Genomic DNA, 22163 nt, shown 5'->3' with positions numbered 1-22163 from the left:
TTTTTCAAAGCACATGTTTTAATTTTAAAAAAGCATGATAGCAGTTTGTCATATATCTTAAATTTTTTTATTCTGTGTGTATAGGTATTTTGTCAGCATGTATGTCTGTGTATCATGTGTGTGCCTGGTGCTAGCAGAGACTAGAAGAGGGTGGGTGCTGGATCCCTGGAGCTTAAGTTATCAGTGGCTGTGAGGCACCATGTGGCTGCTGGGACATGAACTCAGGTCCTCTGCAGGAGCAGTATGTGCTCCTAACCACTGAGCTATCTCATAAGCTCCCCAACCTTTGTTTTAATCCTCTACACAAATTTAGGTATGAGTATTTTTACATAAGACTACAGCATCACATTTCTCTAGAATTTTCTGTTTATTTAATAGTTATTTCAGTTCATAGACTTCTGCCTCATTCTTCACATTAAAAAGAATTTTGACCTTCCAAAATGCCAGATTTTCTCCACAAAGTTAGTGCTATTTTCCCCCACCAAGAGTGACATTCTTTCACTGGTCACTAGTAACCTTGAGTTTCTTTGCTTTTACAGTTTTTATAAAACTGGAAGGTTAAAAATGGTAACATGTACTGTGTTTAAAGCTCTGTTTTCTTCAGTACCCTTAAGTCCAAATGTAGTTTCCAAGCATGTATTAGCCATTTTATTCACTCTTTTCAATTTCACATTAAGTAAATATGGTATATCTGTATATATACACATTTTCCTTTATTAATAAAATTGCTATTTTGGAGTTTGAAATTTTAATCTAATTTTATTTTCAGAAACTGGCAATTTAAAGCAGTAAAATAATTATATGAAACATTTAAGGAATCACTTATTTTGAACAAAAAGTTATATAGAGCCATTTGTGCCCAACCGAATGATGAAAAAACATTTTAGAAGCATTGGGTATTCAATAAAACAGTATTAGAGTAAAGGAGGTTCTTAGAGGCCTTAATGTATATCAAGCAATCAATAGTGTTCAAATTTAGCTTGTCTAAACTTAATATAATGAAATAAAACTAAATTACATTAAGGACCCTTTACAAGTCGTACTTGGGCCTGGAGAGATGGCTCAGTGGACCTGGGTTCAATTTCCAGTACCCACAAGGCAACTCACACCTGTTTGTAACTCCAGTTCCAGGATTTCTGACACCCTCATACAGACATACATGTAGGCAAAATGCCAATACACATTAAAAATCTGTGTTGTGCCACTGTACCTGAGCAGGGGCCTGCCTGAAGTGTGTCTGATACCTGGTGTCATTCCATTGACGGACCCAATTTCCGCTTTCCCAGCAGCTAGCAGCGGGGAATAGCTTCTGGCTAGGAGTGAGGTTTTGTATTCACTTCCTTTCCTCTGAATGGGATCTGTCTGGCTTGAGCTTGTGCAGGTCTTGTGCACACGTTCACAATCTGTGTGTTCCATCAGCTCTATTGTATCGTCTACCACCTCTGCCTCTTAACTCTTCCATCCTCGATTCCACATAGATCCCCCACTCATGAGGCGACGATGTGATATGAACATCTCATTTAGGGCTGAGCATTTATGAAAGTGCTTTTTGTTATGTAAGTTGCTAATGCTCTCTGTTTGTCTGTCTGTCTCTCTCTCTGTGTCTTCTAACTTCAAGGTTATTATTATTTTTTATGTGTATTGGCATATTTTGTACATGTACATATGAGGGTGTCAGATCCTCTGGAACTGCAGTTACAGACAATTGTGAGCAGCCATGTGGTACTGGGAGTTGAACTTGGGTCCTTTGGAAGAGTAGCCAGCAAGGTTGTTTTAACAGTACAAGTTAGAATTCTTTTCTTGTCATGCAAGTGTCAAGATTTGAGTTTGTATCCCAGGAAAATTCGTAAAACCAAATTTGGTAGTACCTGTGTGTAATCCCAGGCAGAAGCAGGAGAATTCTTAGAAGCTCACAGACGAGATAGTTTTGTGCACACAGTGGCAAAACCAAAAGAAAAATCTGTTTCAAACAAGGTGGAAGGTGAGAACTACCACTCATGTGTGTCCTCTGACCTCTACACATGTACTGTGACATGTGAGTTCTTGACTCACACAGGGAAATGTGCCACGCGCGCGCGCGCGCGCACACACACACACACACACACACACACACACAAGGTTTTTAGAAAATTATTGTTTTTATTAGATCAATCTTTCTAGCTTTAATGGCATATTTCTTTTCCTTCCTTCCTTCCTTCCTTCCTTCCTTCCTTCCTTCCTTCCTTCCTTCCTTCCTTCCTTCCTTCCTTCCTTCCTTCCTTCCTTCCTTCCTTCCTTCCTTCCTTCCTTCCTTCCTTTTTGAGACAGTTCTATATAGCCCTGGCTGTCCTGGAACTCACTATGTAGATAAATCTGGTCTCACTTCTGCCTCTGCCTCCCAAGGTCTGGGATTAATGGTGTATGCAAATCACACACAGCCTAATTTGAACAAAATACAACTGTATTTTTCCTTTCCTTTCTGTTATAAAGATAAATAACCTTCAGAGGCCAAAGCGTTGCACAAACTTTTGATAAATGTTTAAACTCATGAGAGGTCAGAGATAAAAAGCCACCAGAGATCATGAAAAGATGTAGAGAATCAAATTCAGTGATTCCTTTTATTTTTTAGGTGCATTGGTGTTTTGCTTGCATGGATGTCTGTGTGAGTGTGCCAGATCCCCTGTACTGTGAGTTACAGATAGTTGTGAGCTGCCATGTGGGTGCTGGGAATTGAACCAGGGTCCTCTAGAAGAGCAGCCAGTGATTTTTTTTAATCATTTTTTATTTTAATTTTAAATAGCTTGTTTTACATGTCAATCCCAGTTCCCTCTCCCTCCCCTCTTCCCGCACTCCCCTTCCCCCCTCCCTCCCACCCTATTGCCAAATCCTTCCACATAGGGGATATCTAGAGTCTGTCATTTTACTCTTGGTAGGATCAAGGCACTCCCCTAAGAGTCCAGGCTGAGAGAGCATCTCTCTTTGTGCTATAGGCACATGAAGACAGTTTGTATACCAGGGATAGACACTGATCCACAGCTCAGGGCCCCATAGGTTTCCCAGGCCTTCTCACTGACACTCACATTTGGGGGGTCCAGATCAGTCCCATGCTGGCCTCCCCACTGTCGGTCTGGGGTCCAAGAGCACTCCCCTGTTCAGATCAGCTGTCTCTGCTGGTTTTGCCAGCCCATTCTTTGCCAATTTGCTCATCACTCCTCTCTGTCACTGGGTTCCTTGGGTTCAGTTCAGTGATTAGTTGTGTGTTTGCCTCTGCTTCCATCAGTCACAGGATGAAGGCTCCCGGATGGTTATAGACATCAAGTTCATTATCAGGAATGGGCATTCGAGGTGGTCCCTCCACTATTGCTTAGCTTGCCAATTGATGTTATACCTTTAGATCACTCGAGGTCACTCTGGTGCCTGATCTGTCTTCGATCCTATGATTCCCTCTTCCCCTATTCTACCCCCACCCCCTCAACTTCCTGTTCCCCCATGACCAACTCCCTTCCTCTTTACCCCCTCTATTCTTCCCAGGTCCCACTCCCCCTTCCCCTCGCCGTGTTCCCCATCCATTCAGAGGATCTTGTCTCCATCCTCTTCTCTTGGGTACTATGCATATATGCTTATCTTTTAGGTTCTTTCCTGTTTCCCAGACTCTCTATCAGTGGAAGTGCAGACTGGCACTATCCTGATCCATATCTAAAATCCATATATGAGTGAGTACATACCATGTTTGTCTTTTTGCGACTGGGTTACCTCACTCAGGATGGTTTCTTCCAGTGCTATCCATTTCCCTGCGAATTTCAAGATTCCATTGTTTTTTTCTGCTGAGTAATACTCCATTGTGTAAATGTACCACATTTTCTCTATCCACTCTTCAGTTGAGGGGCATCTAGGTTGCTTCCAGGTTCTGGCTATTACAAACAATGCGAGCAGCCAGTGATTTTAACCTCTAAGCCATCTCTCCAGCCCCAAGAATCAAATTTGAAATTGTGGTGTTCTCAGTAGCACTCTACTTCTATTTCTCTTGCTATGATAAAATATTCTGACAAAAGAAATTAGGGGGAATTATTCATCTTATAATTCCAGTCAGGGCCTATCACGGGAGGGAAGTCATTATGCTCACAGGCAAGGGCAGAGAGTAATGCTTTCCTGTGCTCAGCTGATTTCTCCACTTTTATAAAGTTCAGGGTCCCCTGACTGGGAAATGGTGTTGCCCACAATAGATTGGATCTTCCCACATCAATTGACTTAAGACAACTACCCGTAGACACGCCCACAGGTCAACCCTCATTGAGAATTTTTTTCCAGGTGATTCTAGGTTGTGCCAAGTTGACAATTAAAGCCAATGTCCATCTCAGGATATAAGGTTGTTGACTGGTAATCTAGGTCCCCACCCCCACCCCCACCCCCAAACCCTGGGCATTAGCTTTGAGCTGAGTAGTGGTGATGAACACCTTTAATCCCAGAACTTTGGAAGGCAGAGACAGGAGGATCTTTGAGTTTATAGGGAACCTGGTCTACAAAGCCTCCGTTAGATAGGGCTACACCGAGAAATCCTATCTCGAACAAACAAACAAACAAACCAAAAAACCTTAACTTTGGTCTTGGTGGGGCACAAGAAGGACTTCAGTAAGTCTCTTGGTGACCTAGAGACGTATTCTTAATTTTGTTTCTTGCTCCAGATTTGTATATATAGTTTTGAATGATTGTATGTATTTGAATTTAGACTCATATGGGCCCTGACTTTGCCTTATTTACAAATTCTTTTCACAGAGGTAGACAATGTGGCCCAGTGTCACATCCAACTTGCACAGACTCTCAGAGAAGAGGCCAGGAAGATGGAAGAATTCAGGGAAAAGCAAAAGCTACAAAGGAAAAAGGTTAGTTTTGTATGTGTTACAATATTGCCTTTCTTCTGTGGAAAAATCTCAGACATGCCTGTTACTAAATTGCTCAATTTCTGAGCATAGTGGTGGACACTTTTAATCCCAGCACTTGGGAGGCAGAGGCAGAGCTCTGTGAGTTGGAGGCCAGCTTGGCCTACATAGTGAGTTTCTAGACATCCAGAGCTACATAGTGTGACCCTGTCTCAAACAACGACAACAACACCCAAACAACAACAAAAGCAAAACCCTGCACAGCTTGGTTCCCACCCCCAATATAATCAAAATCTTTTTCTGGCCTGAGAAATTACATATTGGAGTCTCCACGTAGACTCAATATAGGATCATATGCCCTGTTCCCCAGGTCAGTCAGTCTTCCTTTTAATAAAACGTTGAAGGAGTGCTGGAGAAATACTTCAGTTAATAAAATGCTCCCATGGCAGCATAAGGCTGTGATTTTAGACACCAAGAACCTGGGTGAAATTCTTAGGGGATTCAGTGGTTCTGTTTGTAAGTCTCATCTTTTCAGATCTTCTGCCCCTGTCAGTACTGTGGCTGGAGATCTCTTTACTCCCATCAGTGGCATCTAGCACATCCTAGCTAGTGAGCTTCCAGATCACACTCCTCCTAAGCAAGGCAGTAGGGGAAGGATGGAGACTTGGAGGAGACTCACGATTTCCTTGAAGTTCATAATGTAATGGAATAATCCTGTTTTATAACTAGAGAAACTGTGGCCCTGGGAAGTTCAAGTTGTTTTGTCTTCAAAGTAGCTCTGGAGGAGCTCCTTCTTTTTATTTAAAGATATATTAATTTTCATTTTATGTGTATGCATGCTTGCCCACATGTATATGTGTGCACCACAGGTGTGACTGGTGCCTACAGAGTCAGAAGAGGGTAACAGATCTCTTGGAACTGGAGTTACAGACTGTTGGGAGCCATCATGTGGGTGCTGGGAACTGAACCCAGGTCTTCTGGGAAAGCAGTCAGTGCTGTTAACTACTTAACATCTCTCTAACCCCCATGAGACTCTTTTCATTGACGGAATTTATTCCACCTATAGGAAAGGTGATGTGAGTGAATGAGAGTCATTATGATAAAAGTAGTAAATGTTTGGGGACTTAGAAGAATCAAGAAATAACTTCAGGTTTATAGTATGGTGCTCTTTAGACCAGACCAGCCACAATTTTATTTTTTTCCTGAAAAGCCTGTATATGCAGGCTGATCCTTTAGTCAAGTAGAGCCCTTCAAGAATGTCTTTCAGGACTGGAAGACTGGCACCAAAGGTTTCTATTCAGGTCTCTGTGGACATTTGGGGACCTGCCACTCTTCTTGGAGGTCTCTGGAATCTCTTCTTTATCCTAGCTTTTGACTGTACCTGGTGTGTTTACAGTCTGTGCATCCAATCAATGGCCAATGTTGAGACTGATTGTGTCCTAACCTCTCGGGATGAGTGACTTTGCCTACAGTTTTAAGTTGTAGTCTGGGTTGGCACAAACTGTCAGGTTGTCCACAGCATCTTAAGAACCTTCCTGTCTCACATCTGCCATCATTTCAGCAGCTGCTTTTCCCTTTGTTTGTTTGAGACATGGTCTCGTGGAGCCCAGGCTGGCCTCCAGCTCACTGGATAGCTGAGCCTACTGCCTCCACCTCCTGAGTACTAGTAGACATGTGCTGCTACGCCTGACTTAGAGTTCTCTTTGCACACCACCGCCTCTTCCTATTGCTCCGCTGTTGCTTGTGCAATGTCTCTTAGCATGAAGGAAGGACAGACGTGGATGGTTAAGAAACGCTGTGTCAAACACTTTCACATGTTCTCTCAACCGCTGAGGTTGCATCTATCCCAAAGCCTTTTTCCAAGCAGAATTATTGTGTGTGCTGTACTCATTGGATGACAGATTCTTTTGTCTAACATTACCAAGTCAACTCTGCCACATCTTTGAGGAGATTATAGGTTTTTTTTTTTGAGACAGGGTCTCCCTATGTAGCCCTGTAACTCTCTATATCTCTTGGTTGGTCTCTAATGTATGTAGATCCCCCTGTCTTTGCCTCCCAAGTGCTGGGATTAAAGGTGTGCACCACTGTACCCAACACCAGGTTTTTAAAAGTTACCTTTTAATTATATATATATATTTAATAATTTATGTTTTTAATGTGCATTGATGGTTTGCCTATGTGTGTGCCTGTGTGAGGGTGCCAGATCGCCTGGAACTGGATAGTTGTAAGCTGCCATGTGGATTCTAGGAATTGAACCCTGGTCCTCTGGGAGAGCAGCCAGTGCTCTTAACCATTGAGCCATCTCAACAGCCCCTTATTTACATATTTTTAATTGAAATAAAATTGCATCACCCCCCTTCTCTCTCCAGCCTCTCTTAACTACCTGCCTTGGACCGCTCCCATAGTTTGTGTGTGTGTGTGTGTGTGTGTGTGTGTGTGTGTGTGTGTGTGTGTGTGTTCATGGAGGCACTGAATCCCCTGGGACTGGAGTTACAGGAGTTTGGGAACCACCTGACATGGGTGCTGGGAACCAAACTTGGGTCCTCTCAAGTGCTGAGTTATCTCTCCAGCCCCTGAAATGACAGTTTTTGTCTCTCTTCTCCTCTCCCTCCCATGCCCCCTCTTGAGACAGGGTCTCTGTATAGCCCTGGCTATTCTGGAACTCACTACATAGACCAGGCTGACCTGGAATTCACAGAGGTCCACCTGCTTCTGCTTCCTGAGTGCTGGGATCAAAGGCGTGTGCTACCACTCCTAGCTGAAATGACAGCAAAAGAACTTGGAGGTTGGAAAGATGGCTCAGCAGTTGAGTGTGTATTGTCCTTGCAGGGGATATGAGTTCCATTCTCAGCACTCATGTTAGATGGTTGACGACCACCTGGAACTCAGCTCTAGGAGTATGTGATCCTTCCAGCCTCCATGGGCACTGCATTCTCATGTACATGAGCACACACAGACAGGCACAGACATACAATTTTTAAAAAAGCAAGCTGAGTGTGGTGGCAGACACCTTTAACACCCTGGAGGCAGAGGCAGCAGGTCTCTGCAAATTCAAGACCATGGTTTACACAATGCGTTCCAGGCCAGTGGGAGTTACATAGTGTAGTCTTGTCTCAAAAAGAAGGGAAGGAAAGACTAACCAAAAAGTTAAGGAGAGGCCGGGCGTTGGTGGCACACGCCTTTAATCCCAGCACTCGGGAGGCAGAGGCAGGTGGATCTCTGTGAGTTCGAGACCAGCCTGGACTACCAAGCGAGTTCCAGGACAGCCTCCAAAGCCACAGAGAAACCCTGCCTCGAAAAACCAAAAAAAAAAAAAAAAAAAAAAAAAAAAAAAGCTAAGGAGAGGAGATATCGTGTCTCACATGGACCAGTTAAAAGAAAAATAAAAGAAGCATAGTACTTTTGTCAGCTGAGCTATACACATGTGACAAGCATACTACCTTTGTCAACTGAGCTATGCGTATGTGACTCCACTAAAAGGGGGCAGTTTCCTCACATCCTCAGGTGTCCTCAGCAGCCCTGTCCCTTGTGGGGAGAGCTGTTAGCTTTGCATGGCTTCTGGAACTTTCCCGCTAATGTCACACACACCCAGTGGTTGGAGTGAGAGACGCAGGAGAGCATAGCATGCTCACTTCAAGTTCCCTTCTCAGCAGGAGTCACTTTCAAAACATTGAAAAGTTTATTTAGAAAATTAGTTATGTGTTTCACAATGGACTCGGGTGGCTTTGGGTACCTATTTTTTTTTAAAGAACACGTTTTAGGGGGAAAATGTGTCAATGCTAACTTCCGTTTTTAAAATTGTCACACTGCATGCTCTAGTCTTCCACTTCTTGGAAACTGAGCTGTTTCCACTCATCAAAAGAACTAGTCAGTTGCTTGCTTTTCTTGCCTCTCTTTCTCTTTCTCTCATGCTGCTGGTTGAATCCAGGTTCTTGGTTGTGCTATGCAAGTACAGTATTCAGCTGTGTCTCCACATGTAATTTACTGATTCATTTTTAAAAGCCTAATAAATTTTAAATAGGATGTTTTCTCCCTTTAGATTTTTTTAAAATTTTAGATTTAAAAAGTCTTTAATCCTAGCACTTGGGAGGCTGAGGTAGGCAGATCTCTGTAAGTTCAAGGACAGCCTGATCTACATAGTAAGATCCAGGAGAGCCAAGGTTGCATAGTGAGACCCTGTCCCAAAAAAACAAACAAGTCCTTACCTTGCATCTATGAGTGTTTTGTCTGTTTATGTCTGCATACCATATGTGTGTCTGGTGCTTGTGGAAGTTAGAAGGAAGTGTCGGAGATGGTCCTGAACAAGAGATGCAATTGTTATGAGCCACCATGTGGGTGCTGGGAATTGAACCTAGGTCCTCTGCAGGAGCAACAAGTGGCTCCTAATTGATGAATCACCACTCTAGTCCTGTTTTCTTATTTTAAATTTCATTTTTATTTTCTCTGTGTGTGCATGTGTTTGTGTGCGTGTACGTGTGTACATATGTGTACATGCCATGGTGTATATGTGGACATCAGAGGGCAACTTACAAGAGTTGATTCTCTTCTCCCACCATGTGGGTCTTGGGGATTGAATTATCAGGCTTGGCAGTAAGTGCCCTTATTTACTGAGATATCTAAACAAGGCCAGACCTCCTGATCCTTCCTAAACAGTTCTACCAACTAGAGGCCAAGCATTCAAATATTTGAACCTCTGGGGGCCATCATCATCCAGACCACCACACTGACTTTGTTTCTTTGGCTCACGAAGTTCATTGCCATCAGGAAAATGGCCAAGTAGTACCTATACAGAACTGCTTCACGCAGAAGTGATAGAGAAATGGAAACTAGGAAAACTGTGTCTGAGAGGTAGCTATTTATTATGAGCAGCATTGTTTTGATCAACGAAAGTACCACCATCGCAACTGCAATGAAGAAACCATGCTCAGGTGAACTACATGGAGTTTACCTTGCCGGCTTAGATGAGGCAGAGGATCATTACCGTTAGCGGTGCCACAGATACCTCCTTCTTCCCCTGGTGACTTGTAAAGCGTTCATCATTGATGGGCCACAGACATGGAGGTTGAGCTCCTAATTGCCTGTGCTGACAAAGTTTTCAGAATAAATCTGCTTTTAAAATACAAATGGTATTTTAACAAAAATTTGAAATTCTTGAAACCAAAGTCCTTGGTTCTAGGTTTGCTGAAGATAGCACTCCATGGTGATTAATGAGTCTTTGGGGGTGTTTTGAGCATTCAGGACCTGGTGTGCAAGTGCCCTGGCTAATTAAGATGCAGCATCATTAACTGCCTGTGACTTCTTGAGCAAGGAGTTTAGTCTCTGTTCTGTACTGTCCCCATTTGTGACCAGGAGACAGTAGATAGCACATTTTGCTTCTGGGTGACATGAAGACTAAACTGGATAACCCATGTTGAACACTTAAGCCCTCAAAACAAGCTGCTGTTAGCAGGGACTTGCAGATTTTATTGACAGTGCTTGTATTCTCTTCACAGACAGAAACTATAATGGATGCTGCCCACAAGCAAAGAAACTCACAGTTCAAGAAAGCCATGGATGTGAGTCACACTTGCTGCTGTATTTGTAGTAGTGATACTTATCAGGAATTCTGTGCTTGTGCATGAACACGCTCATGCTGAAATGATGTTTCAGCGATGCCGTTTATCAGTGTGCTGTTAAGGAGAATACTTCCTGCTAAGGTCTTGGGAAGCTTGAAGATGGGAGAGTGTGGGTGGGTGCTGTTTTGTTTTTGGCAAGCTGGTTGTAGAACTCTGTCCTCTGGAATTGGTATGGCTATTAACTTCTAAGTCAGAATATCTGTGGCTACCGACATCCCTAGTAAGACTGGACCCAGTAAGATTATCTCCTGCAGGAAAGGGAGGGTCACAGGGCAGCGAATGAGTGGTCCCAAGCAGGACAAGGGACCTCACAAGGCCACACCTTCAACAAGGACACGGGTAGGTAACAGCTTGGGGTAGGGTCAGACTTTTCCTTTGCGGTGTAGCTTTCCATAAGTTGTCTATGCTTCTGTAGGTGACCTTTCACCCTTGTTCCTATAAATATCCATAGTCAAACTCACTAGTCCACCAAGCTGGACTTGAGTGGAATCATCTCTTTGGTCTGTGGGTATCTAATGGGGGCGAGTTCATCTCTGCTGGAACTAGAAAAATAAAACCAGTTCTCTTAAATATTTCAGGATGTGATACAAAAGCATGTGACACACAAATGTACACATACACACACAATTGTACACCTACATACAAATGCACACAGATACACAGGCACACACACATACATATATACACACAGAGACAAACACAGAGATACATAGAGACACACACATACATACAAGTATACACACTCTACATGCATATACACACATATCCTATTTATCACTACACACATACACATCCTATTTATCACTATACCCACATACATATCCTATTTATCAACACACACACATATCTTATTTAACACTACACACACACACACACACACAATTTATCTTGTATTTGAACTTTCTACCTCATGGTGATTCTGAACCTTGATTGTTGCTCATTTTACTGAATGACCCTTTTGTGTTTTGAGATATGTGGGAATTATAAAGCCCCCTTTCCTTTAAGCGATTTATTAACAATGCCTGGCAACTAGTTGTAATCTGTAGGTTATATCTTTCACCAAAATCGGGATTGCCTCAGTTACTTGTCAAGTGTGGTTTTAGCCTGTCTTCTTTTAGGATTCCAAGTCCATGAGGCATTGGCTTGCTTCATTTTTGTACAAAAGGCCCCAAGCCTCTGTTAGATTTTTTTCAGCCATTTTTATCCACTGGTGGTTAATTTTGAATGCCGATGTGATTGGATTAAAAATACCAAGGGCATTAATGAAGCTCACCTGGAATCTTTTCTGTGAGGGTCTTTCCCCAGAGGCTTAAGGAAGACAGTCAGGCCCTGAATGTGCTGCCACCATCCTACGGCCTGGGCTCTGAGTCTGAATTAAAAAGGGAAAAGGGAAAAGGCCAGGTGAACTCTAGCATTTCCCTTTCTCTACTTCCTGGTCCAATCCACTGAGATGTGAGGAGTTCCGGGTTCTGTTGCCATGGACCCCACCATCTCTTTCCTGCCATGATGGATGGTGAACTGAGGTAAATCCTTCCTCCCACCAGCTGCCTCTTGATCACAGTGGTGATAAAATACCAGATATACTCTTGGTCACATGAGGTGACGCTTTACTGTTCATGTAGTCCTCTATCTCTTCTGTTCTTCATCGGGCTTTTGTGTTTTCAAACTACTTTGCAATTCCGAGATTTCCTTTTCTCTTCTATTTCTTTCCTTAGCTTTTCTGTATCTTTGCCGTGCTGTTTTGCTTTGGTTTGTTTTGGTGTGTAGTTGTTTGGTGAATTCGTTTGCAGTCTTGGTCTAAAATCTGTCATCTTGGTGCTGGCTTTTTCTGATTGTCCATTCAGTTGGATTTTTTTTCTAGTTCTTGGTTTGGGTGGTACTCAATTGATTTGAGTATCTATGGCATTACAAAAAAAGCTTTGGGTTGTTTGAACCATGTTTTAGCTGGTTTCCTGTGATAGCATGTCAGTAGGAGGTGAGGCAATTGCTTCGTTACTGCTATCTGGGGTTAAGAGAGTTCAGGTTCCCCCTCTGCCCTCACCAGACGTTCTATTTTTCACTACACTTCCTCTGCTACTACCCCAGGAGGGAAGGGACTTGACTACCATAGGTCCAGTAGGTCAAGTTGGGTAAGGAGGGTAGAAGCTCAGGTCCCCACAAGGTGGCCACTGCTTCTGTCTTGAAGAAGAGATACTGCAGTTCCTGCTGCTGTTGATCTCTAAGCAGGGGAGCTGGGTGTCACATGATAGCCTGGTAATGGTGGGAGTCTAGGCTCTCTCATTGACTTAACTATAGTGTGTGTGTGAGCCCTAGTTTGTTTATTGTTTGTGTGTGTGTCATGGCACTCATGTGGAGGTCAAAGGAACCTTTGTGGAGTCAGTTTTCTCTTTCCACATCTATGGTTCCAGGGTGGTCAAACTCAGTTAACATGCTTGCACAGTGAGTACCTCTACCCACTAAGCCATCTTGCTGGTCTGAGCCCTTGTTATTTATGCTGTGTTTAGTGTCAGGGGACTGGTTATTATTTTTTTAATGTTTTAGTTAGGTTAGCCTTTTTCTAGTCTTTTGTCTAAGGAGAGCAGGTAAAAATTATTTTGAGTTGTTACTGTATTTTTGAGCCACCTGCTTCTTGGAAATGGATCTGTGATGTATGAGGCAAGGAAACTCACTCTTGGGTTGCTCTTTGGCCAAGGTTACTAGCCAGTTTGTCTTTGTGAACTTTCACTTTCAGAATCATATGTTGGTTTTATATATAGTGCTTTGGAGTTTTAGATGTCACAGCAGTGTGGTGGTACATATAGACAATCCCAGCAATCAGGTGTCTGAGGCAGGAGGATCAGAGTTTGAGGTCAGCTTGGGTTACATAGCAAGTCAAAAGCCAGCCTGAGCTACATAGTGAGACCCTGTCTCAGAAACCCAAGGACTTAGATATAGCCAGTGACCAAGTGCTTCCTTAGAGTATATAGCCCTAGGCTCCATTCTCAGTACCACAAGGAAGTGTGGGGGTATAGTGATCATCCTTGGTAGAGAGAGATATCTCCAAGGTGTTGTATAAAAGGATGTTACATGGGTCTTTTTACATGATTGCCATGCATTTTTACATAATTATGAAAACCAGGAATGTACTATTTCTATAATAAAATTTTACATGCTATGTAATTATAGAGTATATAGCTAATATAACAGACAGCATATAGAGAAAGCTCATGAAAGGATAACCACAATTGAGTTACTTATGAGAACTATAGGGAAGTATGTATAATAATAAACACAAACCACCTCTCCAAAGAAGCCACCATCCTTTGGAGATCATCTCCAATTGGATTGTACTGGTTCTGTGGGTTCAATTGCACATGTCAACATGTAAAAACTATAAAAGTACAGTTTGTATCTTATTTTGTCATTATGTACCTTTGGAGATAAGAATCCTTACTTTATAGATGGGGAAACAAAGGCACAGAGATGTAATTTATTCAAAACAAAACAAATACATAGATAATGGTGAGACTGGATTTGAACCTCCACACTATGGTTTCAACACTTGATCTCTGTTTCACAGGCAGCTGAAGAGAAATAAACCAAGAAAAAGGTTGTATTTTTGGTTGTGAGCTAAGCCTTGGTGGCTTCGCCATCTCTCTAGCCAAGAAAGGATATCTTCATTCTTAGTCAATTATAACTATTCGCTTATTGATTGATTCATAGCTTTGTTTTGTGTTGTTTAAACAAGCTAAGACTTTGTTTCTAGACCTGAAACAAACTAATTTTTTTGATTCAACCATGGTTAGAGTTTGTGAAATGATTCCATAATTCTGGTAGTAACAGTGGCATAAGATAGGCCATTGGCTACTTTAAACTGACACCAGGTAATAATTAAATTGAGGGCTGAAATCAATAAAGTAGAAACAAAGAAAACAATATAAAGAATCAATGAAACAAAGAGTTGGTTCCTCGAGAAAATCAACAAGACATACAAACCTTTATGTAAACTAACCAAAAGGCAGAGAGGGAACATGCAAAGTAACAAAATCAGAAATGAAAAGGGTGACATAACAACAGACACTGTGGAAATCCAGAGAATCATCAAGTCATGCTTTGAAAACCTGTACTCCACAAAATTGGAAAATTTTAAGGAAATGAACAATTTTCTGGATAGGTATCACTTACTAAAATTAAATCAAGAACAGATAAGCACTTTAAATAGACCTATAACCCCTAATGAAATAGAAGCAGTCATCAAAAGTCTCCCAACCAAAAAGAAACCCAGGTTTCAGTACAGAATTCTTTACACTATGTAGAACTGAAGTCTTTAAAAAGAAACATGACTGTACTAAAGTGGAAGAGAAGTAGCATTGCTGTGCATGGCAGTGGCTGGGAACTCTAGAATACTGATGCCTGCTGAGAAGAAGAGGGAGTTGGTTCCAGTGACCAAGTGATTGCACATAGGATTATAAATGTCACACAGCTGGATTGCACATCTTAGATGTTATATACACGGGGGTGCATGTGATCATATTGTATAATTGTATGAAAATTTCAAGAACAAGGAAAATCAGAAAAGTTAGTTATATACATTTCAAGCCCCATTTCTTAGTCTTTAGTGACCATGTGCTTTGTGCCAGCAAATGGCAGCTGTTACTTCCTTGGGCTGGAGGCCACTCTGTGAATAGTTTGGAAAAGGGCTGGAACTAGAGTGACTTCTCAGAGAGCAGTGAAAAGGACACATCCCCTCTGAGAACCTAACATCTGTTGATTCCAGCACGGACTAGAGCTTGTGCTGGACCTGGACTGCTTTTCACACTGCATACCCTGCTCACCCATATTCATCCTCTGTTTGTAAACAAAGGCCAAGAAGAATTATGAGCAGAAGTGCCGGGACAAGGATGAGGCCGAGCAAGCTGTCCACCGCAGTGCCAACGTGGCCAACCCAAGGCAGCAAGAAAAGGTACCCAGCATGGTCTACAACCTGAAGAGTCAGAGATGCACCTGTGTCAGTTTAAAATCAACTAGGGTTTCGTATGATGCGCATGTGTGTTGTTCTAGTAGGCAGGAGGGTCATGAGGTTAATGCCAGACAAAAAATAAAAAGATTTCTATCCTAAGTCTCTGGCAACAGTGTCTTTGGCTTGTAACCTTCACAGTAAAACCAAAAGCCCTTGTAACATTTTTGAGGTTGGGGAAAGTACCAGAGAAGCACACATTGGAGAACAGTGGGTGGAATGAGAGGCCTGAGGTTTTTGTTTTTATTTTTTTATTTTTTTGTGACAGGGTTTCTCTGTTAGTTTTGGAGGCTATCCTGGAACTCGCTCTGTAGACCAGGCTGGCTTCAAACTCAGATATCTACCTGTCTCTGCCTCTCGAGTGCTGGGATTAAAGGTGTCTGCTACCACCACCTGGCTTCATATTCTTTTTAAATGCCTTAAAACCTCAGTTCCTGTATTCTTTGTTGACAGAATGCTTCTTGTGGGTGAGGGTTCTACATTTTTTTTTTTTTTGGTTTTTCGAGACAGGGTTTCTCTGTAGCTTTAGAGGCTGTCCTGGAACTCGCTCTGTAGACCAGGCTGGCCTCGAACTCACAGAGATCCACCTGCCTCTGCCTCCCGAGTGCTGGGATTAAAGGCGTGCGACACCAACGCCCGGCTGAGGGTTCTACATTTAATAAAATGGGCTGAAGTAATAATATTAGTGAATTAAATAATACATTTAGTAATATGGCTGGAGCAGTGACACAGCAGTTAAGAGCACTGATTGCTCTTCCAGGGAATCTGAGTTAGATTCCCAGAACCCACATGGCAGCTCACAACCATCTCTAACTCCAGTCCCAGGGTGTACAACACCATCTTCTGACCTCTTTGGGTGCCAGGCACAAAGTGGTACACAGACATACATGTAAGCAAAACACTCCTACACACACAAAATATAAAATAAATTAATAATGTATAATCTGAATACAATGTTATCCACAGCTTGAGGGCAGGGAGAGGTGTCTCTAGGAAGACACAGGATGGCTGTTTTCTGATGCTGAGAAGATGAAAGAGTGAAGATGAAAGATCTGCTTCTAAGTGGCGTGTATATAGGACTTGGACCAGATCTCACCTCACCATCGCTATTGCTTTTACATGTGTTTGCCCGTAGAAGCCTGGTTCAGCTTCCTAATCTCTCTCTGGTTTTGGTCCTCACAGCTTTTTGTGAAACTGGCAACTTCAAAGACCGCAGTAGAAGATTCAGGTGCTCTGATCTGGGGGCATGAGAGGGGGGGTTGGTTGGGGGCTGTTCACATTATTAAGAATATGTAGGATTAACAGGCTACAACCCAGCAAGCCTGTCTGGTTTCTAAACCAAGCCCCGGCCCATTGCAGACAAAGCATACATGCTGCACATCAACATGCTGGAGAAGGTCCGAGAAGACTGGCAGAGCGAGCACGTTAAAGCCTGTGAGGTACGTACCTAGGACTGGAAGCAGCGTGGGATGGAGCACATCTTCCTCCCACAACCTGAGAATTTGCTTTCATTTTAGCGCTGTAATTTAAGAAAAGCAGTGTGTGAGAGAAAGATGCCAAGAGACAGGGCTCAAGCAGAGGGATTTTCTATTAGGGAGAGGGATCATAAAAAGGGGGGAAGGGGAGGGGAGACCGACCTCCAGGGAAGGGAGCAGCAGGAGAGAGTTGGGGGGGGCAAAAGACAAACAGAAGGAGAGAAAGAAGGAAAGATGGGAGGTGGGCAGGGCCCTTTTAAAAGGGAACAGAGTGAACAGGCACAGGTGGTGCTCTTAGCGGCAGCAGCTGAGGGCAAATCCTGTTAGGACCCCAAGGACAGGCCAGTACAGATGCCTGAACACTAACAAGTGCCTCGTGTTTCATTCAGGCATTGAACATCAGGACGAGTTAGACACTGAAAATTTAAGTGAAGAATGGAAGGGATTGGAATGATATCCTCTAATCTTCATCCTTTTGCCTCACCCCCAGCCTGACTTCAGTGTTCAGGCCGCTCCAAAGCTAATGTTTGCTTAGGGCAGGCATGACCCAGCTACATCAGTTAGTGGTGGCTTGTACTTGCTAGGTTCTGAGTGGGAATACACAGGACTCCATAATTTTCTAGAGGAAACTTAAAAGACACAAGCTGGAAAGTTCCTCAACTTTCTGACATCAGTTTTTAATAGCGTCCCGGGGCCAGCAGAACCAGCATTATCTGCGGACTGGGTAGAAATGTGGGTTCTCAGCTCAGTCCAGGCCTTCTGGGAGGCAGCCAGCTCGCAGTGTGCGTGTGCGTGCTCACACGTTCGTGTGTGTGTGTGTGTGTGTGTGTGTGTGTGTGTGTGTGTGTGTGTTGGGAATCAAGCCTAGGACCTCATGCTTGTTCGTGCTCTACCACTGAGATATGTTCTCAGCCCAGCCATGTTTTTTTGAAGATGTTTGCATGTCTCATGTTCCAGCCTAAAGGTTACTCTCCACACCTTTTCCTCTCTCAAGGATACCTGGGAGGCCCTTGGTGTGAGGCCCAGTGGGCCTTTGTAGTTTCTTTGTGTGGTGCTGGTGATCAAACCCAGAGCCTTATGCATGCTAGTCAAGCATTGGTCCACTGAGCTGTACCCCTGGATCAACACTGGTGATTTAAAAAAAAACTTATTTGATTGATCTTGTTTGATTTATCTCTACAATTTGGTACTCTGGGACTTATGCCCACACTAAGCACTTTCTTCTGATTTCCTTTTTAAACTCCACTCCTCAATGTAGGTTAATGTTGTTTAAGTCATAGCCAGTCTGAATGGATGGCCCTTCTTTACATATGTATACACATGTAGTTGTTTTTCTGTAGGTGTTTGAGGCCCAAGAATGTGAGCGAATCAACTTCTTCCGGAATGCATTGTGGTTACATGTGAATCAGCTGTCACAGCAATGTGTCACAAATGATGAAGTAAGTCAGAGGCATTCACAGAGGGCTGCGCTCTGCGGGTTAGAATCATCAGAGCAGAAAGAACCATCAGTGTTTATTAGTTCATCCTCTCTCCCCTCTTCCTGCTTCCATTTGAGGTACAGAGAGATAGTAACTTGAGCATTGCTTTCATCTTCCTGACTCCCGGTCCATTTTACCATGGTGACTCTCTGAGAAACCGGGAGTTAGGGATGGATAGCAGATAATGAAACCCAAACATGGTTTCTTGTGTGGAAGACAGATGTCACAGAAGAATGTGAGTCCCAGAGACAGCTCCAGTGTAGAGTGCTAACACTTCCTGCACCAAGTATTAACATACTGACCCATGGCAGGTTGATGGTCACCCAGGGTGAGGATTTGCTTCTGTGGCTTCATGGTGCTTGTCTAGAATTAACTTGTGAGCAGCAACAGGAACTGGGTCCCCAGATATGAAAGACACCAGGTGAGGTTGTCATAGCCTTTGCTAAGAAATAGCCCCACTCTCAGGTGGGACATGACTTTAGAAGAATGATCAGATGTCTAGGAAACCCCGTAGAATTGAGGAAGAACTTATCCACAAGTTGAGAGTTGAGTAGTGATGTTTGCATTTGTGTGTGGCACTGAGACTTGGTCATGGGCTTGTATCATGGGACTTGGCATGTAGTTTCTTTATTCCATCAATACTTGAAAGAAGTAACCAGGGTTTTGGTCTGCCTCTCAGAAAGAAATATTTCCTTGTATCTTAATTTTTTTCATTTAAAAAAGGCAATAGTACAGATGGACTAGAATGGTGCCCTTATGTGAGTTTTGGACTTGGGAATGTCTTTTACTTTCAAAACAAAGTTGCAAAAGACTTGGCTGCTCATGAAAGTTCCTTTCATATCAAGTGGTGCCATAATTATCATCAATAAACTTATACATAATGCTTTACCTTGTTTTTATCAGATGTACGAACAAGTCCGTAAGAGTCTGGAAATGTGCAGCATTGAGAGGGACATCCAGTATTTTGTGAACCATCGTAAAACTGGACAGACCCCACCAGGTGAGCTGAGTGGCATGTTAAGCAACAGTATTAGTCTTTCTTGTCATGGGTCACAGAGGATATAAGATACACTGTATTAGTCAGCTTCTGCTGCTGTAACAAGTACCTGATGTAGATTGGCCAGTAAGACACAGGTTTACTTTAGCTATAGTTTTCAAGGCTTTAGTCCAGTCAATTGATGAAGGCTGTATTGAGGCAGTACTCTGTGGCAGACAGTGGCCCAGAGGACTGTTCACCATACAGCCAGGAGATGTGAAAGAGGAGGAGATCAGGGTATGCCTCCAATGGCCTGACCTGGTGTGTTCCTACTGGGTTATACTTCTTAAAGGTTCTGTCACCTTCCATTAGCGCTAAGCTAGGGACAAAGTCTCTAACACATAGGCTCTTGGGGAGCATTCTAGGTCTCCCTACCTTTTTTTTTTGCGACAGGGTCTCATGTATTCTAGGCTAATCTTAAACTTGCTGTGCAGCTGTGGATGACATTGAACTCCAGATCTTTTTGCATCCCCCTCCTGAGCACTGAGGTGAAAGACATGTGCACTCAGACTGGTTTTATGCAGCACTGGGTGACAAAGCCAGGGCTTTGTGTATCCTAGGCAAGTGTTCTACCAACTACGAGACAACCCCAACTTTACCTGTTTCTGATGCCTTCTGTCTTATAAATCCTAGCACCCATCATGTATGAGAATTTCTACTCTCCTCAGCGGAATGCAGCCCCACCAGGAAAGACTACAGGGCCCAATGTAGCAAGGTAATAACCACCTGCTTTTCATGTGAAGAAAAATATTTTAATAAATGTTTCTATTATTAATAATCTAAGATATTGCCTTTTATTTTAAATAGACCACATTTGCATAACTTACCTAGTAAGTAAACTGAGTTTTTTTGAAATAGCATTTGGGTTCTATAGCATCATTTGTTTATGAATTCTATGCCTTCCTTTGGCTGTTAGAACACAGGAATAAACAAACTATGCCCCACTTTGAGTTTGATCTCATCTACTAGTTTCCATAGGGCCTATGAGATAAGAAGGATTTCTCTCTCTGTCTCTCTCTCTGTCTCTGTCTCTGTCTCTCGCTCTCTCTCTTTCGCTCTGTGTTTATTTGAGACAGGACGTCACTCTGTAGCCCAGGCTGGCCTTAACCTCACAGAGATCTTCCTTCCCCAGCTCTCAAGTGCTAGGATTAATTACAGCCACGAGCCATTACCTTTTTTTAAAATTTATTTTTATCTACGTGCATGTGTGTGACTGTCACTGCATGCTGTGTGTATGTGAATGCCCACAGAGGTCACAAGAGGGCGTCAGACTCCCTGGAGCTGGAGTTACAGGTGGCAGTTACTGGGAGCTGACCTTGGTTCTCCTGCAAGGGCAGCAAGAACTCTGCACCCTTGAGCACTGACCCATCTCCCCAGCCCTGGCTTATGTTTTTAAATGCCTGGTGTTCTTACAGAAAGCTATTGGAGCACAGTCGGGGCTCCTCTCTTTTATCCGCTGTCTTCCCACTAGACCTGAGCAGAGGTGCACCACAGACACTGGAGCCAGCAAAGCTAAGCCGCTTCCACTGGGCCTTTTGGCAGAAAATGTGCTGCTCCTAATATAAGGCTCTTGAGGGGAAAGACATTTTTACTTCATACCAAGCCTCTGGGGGTGGGGTGAGGGTGAGGTCTCATCTGCCGAGTTTTCTGTCCAGTTTTAGGGAAAGTGGTGCATATTTGGGAGAGGTCAATGCATACTGTCGATGGTAAGGACCTTTCAAAACAGTTAATATGACTGAGCTGACAATTCTCCCAGAGAGGGGAAAGCTGTTTGTGTTTCTCATTCTACGTACAAAGACTCTGATATGCCAGGAGATCAGTAAATTTTGTTCCAACAGCTGAGATTAAAATCATGCCAGCTTTGCACTCCTGACTGCTGGCTGCAAATCATTTGCCTCCTCAGAGCCTTCCTGACTCTCTAGGATAGAAGCCAGCTGATTATATTGTGTTTTGTTTGCAGCATGAAGTAGAAAGGCATAAAAATAATTAGAGCTTGCCTGAAAGGCTTTGGTTTTCATCTCTTACAGGAGAGGACCTCTCCCAGTTCCTAAACCTTTACCAGGTACGTATGCCACCAAGAAAAGCCTCTCAGAATTGAATAGCTAATATGTGAAAATTAGAACCAGGCATGCCTGACATGTGGGCATTATGACACAGCTCCATCATCTACAGAGTCCGTACTTGAGAGCAGCGCAGTCTAGTTGTCAATAATAAATAAATAAATAAGTAAATAATAAATGTGTTTAACCTAGGTTTTTGAGTCTGTGTTGGGCCAAGTGCATAGCTATCCTGGGTTGCGTGTGGCCTGTGGATGGTGGGTTGGACATGAGTGACAGGATTGAGTTCCTAAGAGATTGTGCCTATATTTAAATCTTACTATATGACTTTTTCTTTTGAGGTAGGGTCTCACTCTGCAGCCTTTAATTATAATGTCGCACACTACCTAAAAAGGAGTCATTTTCCAATCATGCTGATCTCCTTTTTCCTCTGCAGTACCGCAGATAGAACCACACATAGCATTTCGGTTTTTTTTTTTTGCCAGTTGTATTCTCTGGTTCATTATTACACCTTTGAAGAGAAGCATTTTGCCTTCTCCTGTCATCTCAAATCCTTAGCGTAGTACTAGATGCATAGCAGTTCTTAAACATTTACCATTTAGGGCAAGAACTGTTTAAGTAACTGTATTCAAAGGGGACTGAGGCAAGAG

The 22163-nt window shown here is 43.0% G+C and overlaps 1 protein-coding gene across 2 annotated transcripts in view; it reads left to right on the top strand.

Moving 5' to 3' along the window:
* Pstpip2 (proline-serine-threonine phosphatase interacting protein 2) overlaps positions 1-22163 on the top strand; it is a 76776-nt gene that overhangs the window by 49902 nt on the left and 4711 nt on the right. For both annotated transcript variants that reach the window (XM_005076471.4, XM_013118004.3), the window contains exons 5-13: positions 4753-4859; positions 10349-10411; positions 15315-15413; positions 16650-16695; positions 16827-16906; positions 18283-18381; positions 19324-19420; positions 20090-20171; positions 21484-21518. In XM_005076471.4, coding sequence (XP_005076528.1) covers positions 4753-4859; positions 10349-10411; positions 15315-15413; positions 16650-16695; positions 16827-16906; positions 18283-18381; positions 19324-19420; positions 20090-20171; positions 21484-21518 — 708 coding nt within the window. The remainder of the gene's footprint in view (positions 1-4752; positions 4860-10348; positions 10412-15314; positions 15414-16649; positions 16696-16826; positions 16907-18282; positions 18382-19323; positions 19421-20089; positions 20172-21483; positions 21519-22163) is intronic.

This window comes from Mesocricetus auratus, unplaced genomic scaffold (assembly GCF_017639785.1).
Source record: "Mesocricetus auratus isolate SY011 unplaced genomic scaffold, BCM_Maur_2.0 Super-Scaffold_6730, whole genome shotgun sequence".
Lineage (NCBI taxonomy): Eukaryota > Metazoa > Chordata > Mammalia > Rodentia > Cricetidae > Mesocricetus > Mesocricetus auratus.
This window is presented reverse-complemented; position numbering and strand designations above follow the sequence as displayed.